Here is a 14433-nt window from a genome sequence, read left to right on the forward strand (position 1 = left end):
ATCTACTAGAATCATCCAGCAATACTTAAGACCGGGCTGATCACCCTTTCGGCGCCAGTTCGTTATCTACACCCATGTGGTAACTTGGTTCTGAATCTCAGTTACTGAAGTTGTGTCCGTGTTATTAGAACTCCCTAGTTCTTGTCTTTGTTCTTTTGAGCTAATCCTAAATCTGTGTTTTCTGTTCAGCGTCCGTTCAGAGCTGCTGCCTTCTCCGCCGTGCCTACAAGCTTCCAGCCTCACTGTCCAGCCTATCCTCCACCTGTGGAAACCACTGAGAACTCTTCCCTGCCTGTCCGCCTGGGGTCTCGTACATCCTGGATCCCTCTCCCTCGGCTCGCTTCGGAACTCGGACCCGCCAGGAGATTCCCCCGCCCAGACAAAACCCACTCTGTTTCTCTGAGTACTGATTTTGTTTATTAAAACCTTTACAAACTACTTGCATTGTCTGTGTGTGAAATCTCTGCGTTCTGGGTCAGAACAAGTCCTTAACACAGGTCCTTGAGAGACGGCAGATTGCAGCCAATCACCTTCTCAGCAGAGCGGATGATACGCTGCACTCTGCTCTTGTCCTTAGCAAAGGCAGAAGCATACCAGATGGTGATGGATGTTCAGCTCCCACTTGAGGTCCTGGGAGATGGTAGTTCCCAGGAAGCGGAAAGACTCCAGTGTCAATTGTGGAGCCACAGAGGGTGATGGGGGCAGGTGGGGCTGCGTCCTTCCTAAAGTCCACAACCATCTCCACTGTCTTCAGAGCGTTTAGCTCCAAGTTGTTCTGACTACACCAGGTCTCCAGGTGGTCAATCTCCCACCTGTAGGCGGACTCATTCCCACCAGAGATGAGTCCAATGAGGGTGGTGTTGTCCGCGAACTTCAGGAGCTTGACGGACTGGTGACTGGAGGTGCAGCTGTTGGTGCACAGGGAGAAGAGTATCAGCATTCACACGCATTTTCAGCAGGAAATGCTTTCTCTAGTTGCCAAGTTGTGAACAGTCTCTCTGCCTTTTGAGTCATCAATGGTCCTTGAGTTACTTAATGTTAATTAATAAAGGATAATAAATTATCAAGGCTGCAGTTAGATGTTCATAAATCATGAATAAAGGCCCTATTAGATCATCAGAAAAGCTGGTAAGTCATCTGTAGTTACACATTTTAATAAATCACAAGGTAAGAAGGTCAAAGGTTAAATAGTCCATTGTGGGGTCTCTATGATGAATTACATAACTAAAAAGACAAAGCATCTATAAAGCATGAGTAAATGATTTATAAACCATTAATCAAGCTTTTATTCACAGTTTATAAATGGTGACTTAAAAAGTTGTAGGCTATCCGTAACACATTAATGCATTAAAAAGTATTGTGCTGGTAAGATTAAAACGAACAGACAAAGAACATATGATATAATAATAAACAGTGTTGGGAGTAACGTGTTACAAAAGTAACGCAATTACAGTAATGTATTCTTTTTTACATAAAGGCGTATTATTTTCCTGTCGCTGTATTCGATGGTTGAGATGACTGCAGAGACAGATACATTTGCGAGATGGACATTATTTTCAGGAGTTATTACGCTGCGTTGAAGTGAGCTGTCCTGTTTCTGTTCCCGTGGTCAGAACCAGAGACGGTACGGACAGCATGTATGTCCCAACAGGTGACGGTACGTCAGCGGCTGACAGATATAAACATGTCGGGAATTAATGTTGAGGCTTGCTACACGTAAATATCATTGCATTTTATCAGCCGTGGAGAGTAACTATGCCTGTAGTGGAATGGCTTCGAATGACGACCAAAAGCGCTTGTCTTTTACTGTGACCATTTACTGTTCAATTGTTGCAGTTTTACAAACAAGAAAGTGAACAACTTGAGCCTGACGGACATGTTGCTTCTCAGTAAGCTAGCAAGAGTAGGCTACACAACAGACAACTTCCGTGTAGCTTACTTCAAAATAAAAGCACTTCCTGTGACGGTTCGCAGTAAAACTAAATTACTGTTAAATAAGGTTGTGTAGGCTACCTTTCACAAATCAGCTGTAAATGAAGTACTGTAAATAATGTAAATAGTGAGTTTTAATCACACTATAATTGAACATTTCCTTTAGAGTGTTTTAAACTAAACAACATGAATTTCTTATTCAAGTGCTATAAACAAACATTTTACAACAATGCCGTACTTTTAATTGAGTATTTTCATTTTCTCCTACTTGCCTATTATACATTTTACTTATCCATTTATATTATATACTATTTATAGCTTTAGTTACTTTGCATATTTATATTAATTATACAAAATATGAATAATCTATGAAGTATTAAAGTGGATAAAGAGGAGACTTTATTGATCCGGTGGTGAAATTAACAAGCTAGCTGCCAAATCAAACATCCCCTGTTATTTTGGTGAAAGTAACTCAAAAGTAATGCAAAAGTAGTGTAACGCATTACAATTCAGAGACAGTAATATTGTAATATAACTAATTACTCTCAAATGACAGTAACTAGTAATCTATAATGTATTACATTTTGGAAGTAACTTGCCCAACACTGATAATAAATAATATAATTTTTTCCAAACACCTAAAGCCTGTAGCTGTATTAGTATACAGCTACATTGATATGCTTTTTATACCTGCACAACCAGTAGCCTACGTATTAGTTGGTCAGAAAAACTTTAAAAACTACAAGTCCCTAAAATCATTGTGTAGAAATGACTTACCCATACCAACATTTGATTGGACAGACTCAGTAAAATTCCGTCTGATTGGCTGGCGGTGGCCATGTTTGCATTACCAGCTGTCTAGATGCGGGCAAGCTAACCGGTTAGCCGACTGAGGTATTTTTTGCCTCTTAATTTGGGATAAAATTCTACCCTCGTTAACACCGGCTTGTCTGGAAGTCGCGATGCCCGTTCACTCCCGGGAGAAGAAAGAAAGTAACCACGAAGAAATGGAGGTGGATTTTCCCGAGCAAGACGGCAGCAGCACAGACGAGGAGGACACGGTTAGCTCGTCCGTGTCTGAAGATGGAGACAGCTCGGGTAGGAAGAAAAGGCCTTAAATATCAACCCACAGCAAAAAAAAAAAAAAAAAAAAAAAATGCTAGTCTGTCAGACATGGGTGCATCATGAAAGGCGGTTGCTGTTGAAAAGTAGCTGACATTTTCACCTACGTACAGTATGGGGTGGAGATGCTATGATGTCGACGATGGTGGGTGGTTGAAAGGGAAAGCAGTATATGGAGGTGATGTTAAACCTGTTCTGTCTTTATGTGAACAGAGATGGATGATGAGGACTGTGAGAGGAGGAGGATGGAGTGCCTGGATGAGATGACCACCCTGGAGAAACAGTTCACTGACTTGAAGGAGCAGTAAGTTCCTTCCCATCAAAACACAGCCTTCACCTACTGCTGTCTGATCAGAGTCAACAGTGTACTTCATATTGAAGTTGAACTCTTACTAAACTCTGTGCCAGAGCCTCTAAGATACATTGTATCTGGTTGCTTGGGATACTTGGGACGTTGGACCTTTTTCAGAGTGGTGGTGGTCAGCCATATTTTCCATATAGCTGTAAAAACAGGTGGTCATCTGGGATAAATGTACATCAGCTGCTTGCCAATTTTTTGTAAATATTTGTGGGTCAGATACAATATTTCTTATCAGCAGTTTCTGACAAAGTGGATATAATTATGAGGTGAAATTAAGTTTTGAAAATGGCTTATAATATATTAAACTAAGCTGGTGTTGGCAGGCGCATTAAATAAACAGTGTCCTTCTGTAGATGTGCCACAGCATCCTGTTCTGGAGAGACAAGGACACTGTTTTGCTCACCAATGAGAGTTAGAAAATCATCAGTTCATCGTCAATCAGATATTTTTTTTGCAACTCTTCCTTTATTCTGCTTTTCCTCATATAGCCTACACTTTCTAAAGACCTGTTGAGTTTTAATCATAACCTATTACCATTATTTTTGCATTTGCTTACAAGTTACAAGACATTTTTTAATTGTTTGGCTCACTGTAATGCTATAATGACGCAGGAGTGTTCCCAGCTAGTTTAGGTTTATGAAATGATATTCTTTCCCTACTTATTTTTTGCTGTTCAGGTTATACAAGGAGCGTCTGAGCCAAGTGGACATCAAGCTGCAGGAGGTAATGGCTGGCTGTGCCCAGGAGTACCTGGAACCTTTAGCCAACCTGCAGGAGAACATGCAGATCAGGACCAAAGTTGCTGGTGGGTCATTGTAATAACACAGGCTTTTGCTGTAATATACTTATATTTCAATTTGGTTTAATAGACAGAATTTGACTACCTATGACAGTGATGTCATATGAAATATACTTGACTATGGCGAAAGCAAAGAATACTCTTTGTTATTAAATTCTCCTAGCTATCATACCGCTGCATTTCACCCCAATACTGGGGAAAAAAAGAAGCTAAACAGAGCAGATTGTGGCACTTGTACTTGTACAAATTATTAAAGTTGCTTTAATGATATGCAGCTAAACTTAATGTGCTGTTTTACAATTTTAAAGGTTCTGTACTCGACATTCAGAACATTAATATAGCAGCAAACAAATATTTGCAATATAAAGATATAGTTGAGTAATGGCGTCCTGAGCAGAGATTTAAGTCACACTTGAGACAAGCTTATTCGGTGTTTGGTGTTTTAAGCCCCCAACGTCATCGTCCAGGCAGCGCTGCCTTGAAGGCTCTAGGATTAGGCAATGGTTAGGGTTAGGTGCCTTGAAGTCGACGTTAGGGGCTTAAAACACCATCGAGCAAATTAATCTTTCCACATTGCGAGGGTCATCAGAGGGTGTACATGTAGGCTTTGTGCAGACATCCATGTAGCTCCAATTTGTTGTGACCACTACGCTACAAGTGGTACTCCAGGACCTTTACGCCACCAGGACTCTGAAGTGTGCTGGAAAGATTGTGGCTGACCCCTCCCACCCCGGACACAAACTCTTTGAGTCACTCCCCTCTGGCAGGAGGCTGAGTTCCGTCAGGACAAAAAAACCTCACGCCACATGAACAGTTTTTTTCCCTCACTAGCCTTATCAACAAGGCCCAGAACCCACCCTGACTCTCCCCACACTCCACCTCTGGCTCCTCATGCCACTGTACCTACTCTGCTGTACCGTTCCTATTTACTTATTTATTTATTTTATTTTACATTTTATTTTCTATCTTTATTAATACATACTGTGTGTATATATATGTATAGTTATATTGTTTATATTCTTCTTATCCTTCTTACATCTAGAGAATGTGACATGCACCAACAACACCAAGACAAATTCCTTGTATGTGTAAAAAAACGTACTTGGCAATAAAGCCCATTCTGATTCTGATAGCGATCTACTGCGCATCTGTGGAATGCGTCCTCCAAGTGTGAATTTTCACTGGTCTTTCGATTTAATTATTATCCTGTCAACGATTCAAATCGATTCAATATCACGATGCATCATTATGATCTGTCACTGCATCGATGCAGAATCGTCCAGGTCCGCAACGCGATGCCGTGATTAATTTCAACAGCCCTAGTTGATGGTGTCCGCCGCTGTCCATGTCTGTGTCCGTTTGGGAGCATAACTGAGGCTGTTAGCGCCCCCCTTGTCCTCCACCCTCTCTCTCCCTTCGTGATGCGCTGATCAGTGGTATGAACTCCGTATTAGTGACCCGGGTAGTGCGCAGTGCAGGGCAGCAGCCATTAGCTAGCCAGTGGTAGCACCATTGCTGTCGTTAGCTCACGGCTAGCACGCCATTACGGCTCAGCCACCTCCATGTTTGCTTGTCACGTCAGAGGCGAGAGCCGTGTGCAGTGCAGCCATTCCTGGCCCAGGGCTTCAAATGTCAATCAAACTGGTGAGAGCTAGGGCTGGGCGATATGGAGAAAATCAAATATCATGATATTTTTGACCAAATACCTCGATATCGATACCGCAACGATATTGTAGTTTTTACTATTGGTGCTTTCACAAAATATTTACACAATGACATTTGTGATAAATAATCATCAGTAATGTGGATATAATGACTAAGTGGGTAAAGGCAAATAATAGAACAGCTAGAACAGTCTGGTAAGTTCAGAAAAGTACATCACTTTACTGTAATGCAGCCTTTAAAACCAGGAAAAGACAACACTTATGTCATATCACGATATTACGATATCCAAAATCTAAGACGATATCGAGTCTCATATCACGATATTGATATAATATCGATATATTGCCCAGCTCTAGTGAGAGCCGTGTGGAAGCAATCCCGGCCCAGACTGAATTCTTTTCAGTACCATATTTCAAGTACAGCACCTTTTTTAAAAGGCTATATAATCACTTTATTAAAAAATGTAATCATTACTGCTATCTGCCTCAGATTGATTAATGGTTTAATGCTTGTCACAGGGATCTACAAGGAGCTGTGCTTGGAGTCAGTGAAGAACAAGTACGAGTGTGAGATCCAGGCTGCCTGCCAACACTGGGAGGTAAGAGCTCAACAAATGAGTCAGGGCTTATGTTAGAGCTGGGACGATATGCTTTTGTCCCGATATATGGGTGCCAATTCAATTTGTATTGCGATTTTCATTTATTGCGATTCTACAAGTATTGCGATTCGATAGTATTGAGTATTGTGATTTTCTTTTCCTTCTTTAACAAAAACAAAAAGTTGAATAATCTAGACACAATATATCATGAGACATTTCTAAAAATTGTTTTCTAAAAAGAATGCACATCACATGTCTGATGTTTATTTTATTTGTTAGAAAAAGTACATAGATTACATAGATATAGATTTTCTGCTTTCAGTCAGTTTTGCTGGAAACGGATAGGATGTAGTGGCCGTCAGCTGTACAGTATAAACAGAAAATATTTAGGTCAATCATTGGTTAAATAAATAAATGAAAAATATCCATTCTGGAGAAAAGAATCAATTCTAAAAATCATCACGATACATAGGCTTTTTAAATTGGTTTTCCCACCCCTAGCTTATGTGGGTGTTAGGTTTGTTTTTTCCACGTCAACACACATTTTGTTAATTTAAATTACTGCCTCTACAACCACCACCTAAACCTAGACTGAATTGAACCCAGTCTATATCATACCATGTCACTTTACCTTGTACACTTTAACTTATCACTTACCTCATAACTTGTCTTTATTTGCTCTTGTATAGTTAATTTACTTTTAATCTTTTACTACTGCCTCTTTTTGATTTTTGATTTTGTACTTGTACTTCTCTATCTGCACTCAATCTGTCTCGTGCTGCGGCAACACCTGAATTTTCCCTTTGGGGATCAGTAAAGGTTTATCTTATCTTATGTACTTCTGGTGATGATTTTTAATGATCAGGGGTGTGATTCTTCCGGATAATTCCGGAAATCCGGCTTTTCTGACCTGAAAATGAAGCTCTCGTAAATGACCGGTCACTGCTGTCAACGTTTTTTGTGCCTCTGACTCATGTCTTCATATCACTCCGCAAGTGGTCCATTAATTTGTCACGATGTAACTTCATTCAAAGCAGAGCTCCACCAAAGAGCCTGCAATCGTTGCGGAAGGTTATTTGAATAAGAATTTTGGACGTGTGGGAGCGAACTATCTTCTTAGCTGAAGCCGACAACGGGACAATATTTTTATTTTATGTTGGCAATGCAAGCTGAAGCGACGTAGCAGATGACGTTGAGAAGTTGCAGTGAGGAATATTTTAGGAGCACCATTTTCCATCTTAGTGTTGAGCCGGGAAACATGGCTAAAAGAGCTCTACAGCGAAAAGATGTGCTGGGCGAGCCGTCAGTCGGTCAAAGCTAACCGAAGCTAGCTGGCGTAAGCTGACAGCTGACCAACGCTACCAAGTGATCGGCGGAGACAGGGAGTACATGTATTTGAAAGAGTCCGGCAGTTGTGGTAGACGAAGGTCCAGTCGGGAGATTGGATGGAGAGTCCACTGAAGTCCACTGTGGTCTGAAGGGCTAATCCTCGCTAGATCACTAGCTAGTCGGGAGGTTGACAGCTAACGTTAGCCAGCTGAAGCTAACAGTCGATCGATGGTGAGTAACGTACGTTAAACAGGCTGGCAGCAGCACAGAGTCCAGAGTTGATAAGTGTGTGTGTGTGTGGGGGGGGGTAGAAAGGTGTTGAGAATGACCAACACCTAATCTTAAACTTAGTGTAGCTACTTAATTTGCTACGACCCGATCAGAGGTTACTTAAATTGAGACGTTCAGTCAAAATCAATCATGTCACCTTCAAACGGGATCTCTGTTTGCAGGGTTCAGACTGGACCCTCCCGGTGATCATGCTGCTCTGGGGGACCGGCTGTACAGTGAGAAGCCGCTGCTGACCGGCGCAGAGCTCTGCCAGAACTCCGACTGCTGTCTGTCCGCGCGGCCGTCTGACGGCATCAGTATTAAATTGAGACAGTTTTATTAGCGGTTAAAAACGTCTTGCGTTAAATAGTAGTCTAATTCGGTACAGCTGGTTTTAACGCCTGATGCAAAGTGTAGGCCTATAGGAGTACACATGAAAACCCTGAACAAGCAGCGTCGCTCTGCTCTGTCTTTCTGCTATGCCCCATTCACGTAGTAGTTTTACACTATGTAGATTAAACTCTGCAATTAATCCGCGGTTCACATGTATGTATGAACTGTGGTGGTCCGTTACACTCTAGGCTATATTCAACATCACTGATTAAGTAGCCTAAGTCAATCATACAAACAACTGGACTTTAGGGTCAAGTGTTGTTGTATCCGGCCCATGTCCCGAATGTGAAAGCCTCCTTACTGGACTACTGAATATAATAATATTCCATTATATTTTGTATTTTGAATTGTTACCTGCCACCAGAATTTTGTGATTTCCTTGCAATAAATATTGACATTTTTACCATAAATTGGTGCCTAAAAATGTATCAGAATGCAGGAATTGAAGTCTTTTACCCTCAGAATTTCCTGGGGGAGGACACCCAGACCCCTCCCCCCCCCTGCTAAATAAAAATTTGTTATAAACGTGTGCTCTTTAAAAAGTAGAAAGCATTGTTTGCCAGTTACATTAAATGTTTAAAAATCCGTAAATGTCCGTGGGTGGGGCTGCATGGGCGTGGTAATGTGGGCTGGTGTGGGTGTGGGTGTGGTAGTAAGGAGAGAGAATAGGAGAAGGAAGTTTGTGTGAGGTGGACCTGGTCACCACAGACCCAAATCTTCTCAGCTGTTGCTACTGTCATATGCTGCACTGTCTCTTCATGTGGCACTATTATTATTTATATTATAACAAGGTAATGCAATGTGTGATCAAGTGATGACTGATTAACAGTAATGTAAATGCTAAATGCCCTAATACCTACATATCATTTAAGACTCAATTTCTCCATTTCTTTGCACAAAACTCTCCAGAAAGTGCCATTTAATGGTTTATTTTTTTTTTTTAAATGAGGGGGGGGAGGGGGCTGTCGCAGCGTCATGGGTGCGCCGTATATTTTCCTGCTTTTTTGTCCTTTGCCAATCACACCTATGAATGATGTTTTCCCTTCTGGTTTCTGTCTTCCAGAGTGAGAAGTTGCTGCTGTTTGACACTGTGCAGAGTGAATTGGAGGAGAAGATAAGAAGATTGGAGGAAGACAGACACAGTATTGACATTACCTCAGGTACCAACTAGGGCTCACTGTCACATCCTGCCCAGCATCCCAAAAAACCCACAGTATTCAGTTTATACTGCTATGGAATAGAGAAAAAGCATTACTCACTTTCATTTAGTTTTTTGGTAAATATTTGGATTTTTTGTTGAACAGTAAGTAAAAAAATACATACATTACATACAAAATACATTTATCAAAACGTCAACTGACAAACCTATCAATGAATAGTTTTGTACTAACATAAGATACAGAGTACGATTAGTGGTATTAATGAATAATCACAGAATAAACATTGTGAACATATGAACCCACAAGATGCAAAGTTTGTCCAGATTGTAATATGAAGGGAATATCATTCAGAAGCACAATGTTTCTCCTCTCTCTAATCTTTCCTCTTTGCTTTCCAGAGTTGTGGAATGATGGATTGCAGTCACGGAAAAACAAGAAAAAAGACCCATTCTGCCCTGTCAAGAAGAAGAAGCCTGTTGTCGTTTCTGATATCCTTTTCCCTTTGTCCTATCCTTGTCTTATTCCCCTCATCATTCACCCACACCACATTTGGCTGCAGCCCTTGAATGATGTGCTTTTTAAGACAAATGTTTCCTGCCACCGTACATTTTTCCTTAACCGCTCAATTACGGCCTTATATCGTTTACATGCTGCAAGATCTTGATATTCTCGAAGACTGGACCGCAATAAGAAAGGTATTTTGGAAACGGGCATAGCACTCACATGCGTCTGTGTTGCGATTTTGGACCTTTTAGTTGTGTCTGTTTCCTCCCCCCACAGGCGATGGCATCACTGGGGCCACACAGGGTGAAGGTGGACGGTAAGAGTTTGTCCTCGTCCTTGGTTTCAGTCAATATCTGTCTGAGTGCAGCGATCGACCAACAGTTACACAGGAACAGGGCTGATTCAATACTTTCAGCTCAAAGCACTCACGCTCATAGCTGAAAAGGAGACAAATGTTACCTCCTCATCTGTCTTTGTCATGCCTTTTTTTTTTTTTACATTTTGTGCTGTATATCTTTTAAACTTGCGCTGTCCCTGTCTCACTACCTCACTGCCTTTTTCCCCCTTCTAATTCTCTTCCTCCAGTCCCTGCAGCCTGCAAGCCTGACAGACATCACCATGTGGTGCGCTTCGAGGACGGTCGACTGTTCTATGACAACCAGTGGTACTGCAGGGGACAGGCCATCTGTATCAACAGGAAGGACGAGTACCCGACTAGGTAGGGTGTGTGGGTGTGGGTGGGCGTTGGGGTGGGTATGGGGGTGGCAGGGTTTCCACGGTCATGGGAAAACCTGAAAAAATTATGGAATATTGTTGTGTTTAATGAAATTAATCACGTTAATCTTCCACGGATAACCTTTAACATAATGTAACATGACGGCAAATATGTTTTCTGTAGCTGTCGACGAAACGTAGTGCTGATATGCGTCGATGCGTTACGTTTTTTTTTTACCATTACGTGCATTTCTTCACTTCATACACATATGAACATAACCAACTGTTTGTAAAAGGTCGCTGTTTGTTTTCATACAATAATTAACATTTAAAGTATACTATACAATTCTGTTTAGGTTATACGTTGTGAATGGTCATGAAGATTTTATTATGGATCCTTGAAAAGTTTTTAAATTTTGCCCATTAAAAAGTGTGGGTACCCTAGTGTGGGAGCAGGGTTATTGATTACAGCACGTGTGAGTAATGACGCTAAACGATGTGTGTACTCATCTGCAAAATGATTGTGTGTCTGACACATTGTGTGAGTCTGTGTGACTTGACATGCGGTGGTCACATGGGAGACTCATTTGTAATGGAAATGGTTCCTGGTGGATTTAAACAAAGAGCGACACTGTGAGTATTAGGCTGACTAATTGTGATTGCACACTCTGCTCTTTGTGCGTCCTGCCCTGGTGCGTGTTGTCCGGACAGGGTGCTGAGTGAATAGAGGCCGGGTGTGCATTGATGTCCGTTTTTCACAACACACCGCCCTCCCTCAGCACCGCTGAGCGGTGACACAAACGCAACAGGATCTGGACACCCGTACAGCAAACCAGTCAGTCAGCCTGTGGACGATAAAATGTAGCCAGGAACTTTTCCCCTAACCAGCTTTCAACCTAACTGAACACCTATAGGAGAAAGAGGAAATAGGTTTATTAATGCAGTTTATCCCTTCAGTAGAGCTCCAGACACTTAGAAAATCTATGCTACAGAGCACCAAGGCTCAGATGCATGGAACTTTAATTCTTGTTGTAACATCTAATTCTGAGCTGGTTTTTAGTATGTAGGGGGTGTTTACACGGCAATGCACAGAGGAAATGAAGGAGCGATTTGCAGCTGGATTTTTTAAATAAATTGTGGGTGGTGGTGAAATAGCTCCATGATGATCTTCTATTTGTGGAGTTTAACTTGCAGTTTTTATTTCATCTGACGTCAGTCAAAGAGTAGCTCCCTATTATGTGCAAACCTTTTTCAGGGCTGTGGCTATTTACAGCACCCGTTTTCATTAATTTCATTAATTTATCTCATGTACCTGTACAAGTAGTTTCTCTCACTGCACCTACACACCATTTTCCTCAAATCGTGCAGCCCTAATGTCACATGCTGTGTTGGTCGTGAGGGTCGAGGAAATTGATGTTGCGCTAACACTGTGGTTTGTTTGTGTCATACAGTGCCATCATCACCACCATGAACAACGACGAGGTGTGGTTCAAACGACTGGACGGCACCAAGTCAAAGCTGTACATCTCCCAGCTGCAGAAAGGCAAATACACTATCAAGCACTCGTAAAAAAAAAACAAAAAAAACACACACACACACTTTTAACACACACATACAGACGGACAGATCATCATCTCTGTGTTTCTTTTTGTCTCTTTTCCGTGTGGTATATTTCTACGTCCTTGCCATATGTACAGTCATACACACACAAAACACGCACCTCACTTCCTCCCCTCTGTGTATAAGTAACAGAAAACAAACAAATATCAACTGACCTATCTAGTCTAAGGAGTCGATCTCCCCTGTAAATATGTATGTATGTGGATATTATTGACAAGGTCACTAAGTGTCATTTTCTCTGGAATGGAGATCAATGCAAAGTGCTGCTAGAAAGAAGAAAAAAATGGGCGAGGAACCGGAGCAGTAGCGAAGTTTGAACTGCGGAGCTCAGTCGCGTGCCTTTCTAAGACAAGACGATGCCCGTCCTGAACTATCAATATCAATGCAGTGAAGCCTTACTCTGTACTGTGTTAGCACCAAGAGGACTGAAGCGGGCCAATGGCCGAGTGAGTGAGAAACCCTGATCCAGGTGAGGATGCCGTCAGCAATGTGTTTGATTTGCCTCTCGGAACCCACTGGTTAGACTTGAATTTCATGCTCCGTAGCGCCTAATAAATCTGTATACGGATCCCCTGGGACCCCAGTTTGAGCAACTGTTTTATTTAGTTTAAAAAACAAAATTGCACAAGTGTCAATATGAAGATGGAGAATGATTAATCAATTTTGAGGAAATTATTATATTGTGAACATAATGAGATGAAACTGTTCTTCAAGAACACCCCGGAGTATTGTTGAAACCCACTTGGGGAGCCACTGTACTAAATGATCTTTTGATGTTTTAGTGCAATTTTTCACAGCACTATATATTTTTTAAGTTCAACCCAAGGCCAGCCCCATGCACTAAGAGAAACATAAAAGCCTCAAACTGTATTTTAAGAATACACTAACGGGAGGTGCCCTGTATATAGAGATGACTGTGTCTGTTTTGTCTTTACTTCACTGTGATTCTTCGCTCCGTCTTCTTACCATGTTGTTGCCATGCGTCTCATAGTGCCTACTGTTAGAACTAAACATTGAAGGCAGGATTCGGGCTAAAGTTGCTCTACTCCACAGGTGTGAACTGCATCTTTGTCCGTGGCGGCAGCTCATAACAGCCTCTATTTGTATCTCATAGTGCCATGTTTCTGTTTTTTAATCTTTATTCAGCACATTTTCTGTGTTCTTTGATTAAAATAGCTTAAAGGATTGGTTAAGTCCTGCATTGTTAATGTTACACCTGCAAAACCAAAAGTATCTCCCATTTTCCGTCCTCTCTTGTCTGTGTTCCTCCCTCTTAATTGTCACTTCTCTTCCCCCCGTTATCTTTCTCCTTGCTGTTGGTAAAGGTGATCCTCAACAGTACAATGAGAACGCAACATTAAGGGATTGTTGTGTGTGTACAATCCGTCCAATCGAACCTTCTGCGTATGTGTAACTTATGCTTGATTCATTGAAGGGGATCTTGCTTTATGTTGTATTACCGTTGCTTTATATTTTCAGCATTTCAAAATATTACCTAACAGTATGGTAAAGAGAGGTGCTTGCAACATTATATCATAAACATAAAGTGTCTGTAAAGCCAAATGTGGCATCCACTGAGAGGAACTTTTGATACATTTGTTTCTGCTTTGTTTTTACCTTTTTATGCATTATGGTTCCTTTTTCCACATTTGAGATGAAAAGAAAAAACGTGACATTGTGCCAATGCATGTACAGCTGATTAAAGATTTTCTTTGTATCGTTTGAAGAGAGTCAAACCTGCACATAAAGAGCGTCTCAACTTGAGTGGAATGGTGTTCCTACTGTACTTTAAAAAGCTTTCTGTCTGCATTTCTTGCAACAACAAAAAAGTGTCTGTGCATTTAGGTGATTACAGTATCCTCGTGCACTGCTCTGCTTGAGTCAAGCTAATTTTCTTTTTCTTGGACTTAAGAGCTTTGGATAAAAATATCAGAGCTTTGCATATAACTTAAATATCCTATTGGAT

The 14433-nt window shown here is 41.3% G+C and overlaps 1 protein-coding gene across 3 annotated transcripts; it reads left to right on the forward strand.

The window, feature by feature from the left end:
* The first annotated feature begins 2753 nt into the window (after window positions 1-2753).
* Window positions 2754-14193, forward strand: LOC116041960 (breast cancer metastasis-suppressor 1-like protein-A). 3 transcript variants are annotated; one of them, XM_031288052.2, is made up of 10 exons: window positions 2755-3030; window positions 3268-3358; window positions 4093-4220; window positions 6398-6477; window positions 9533-9629; window positions 10028-10117; window positions 10260-10324; window positions 10410-10449; window positions 10719-10851; window positions 12299-14193. In XM_031288052.2, the coding sequence occupies exons 1-10, from the start codon at window positions 2895-2897 to the stop codon at window positions 12414-12416; spliced, it is 978 nt and encodes a 325-aa protein (XP_031143912.1). In that variant the 5' UTR covers window positions 2755-2894; the 3' UTR covers window positions 12417-14193. The 3 variants fall into 3 exon arrangements, with proteins under 3 accessions (XP_031143914.1, XP_031143912.1, XP_031143913.1); XM_031288053.2 differs by having other exon boundaries at window positions 10416-10449; XM_031288054.2 differs by lacking the exon at window positions 10410-10449 and having other exon boundaries at window positions 2754-3030.
* The last annotated feature ends 240 nt before the right edge of the window (window positions 14194-14433 follow it).

This window comes from Sander lucioperca, chromosome 19 (genome assembly GCF_008315115.2).
Source record: "Sander lucioperca isolate FBNREF2018 chromosome 19, SLUC_FBN_1.2, whole genome shotgun sequence".
Lineage (NCBI taxonomy): Eukaryota > Metazoa > Chordata > Actinopteri > Perciformes > Percidae > Sander > Sander lucioperca.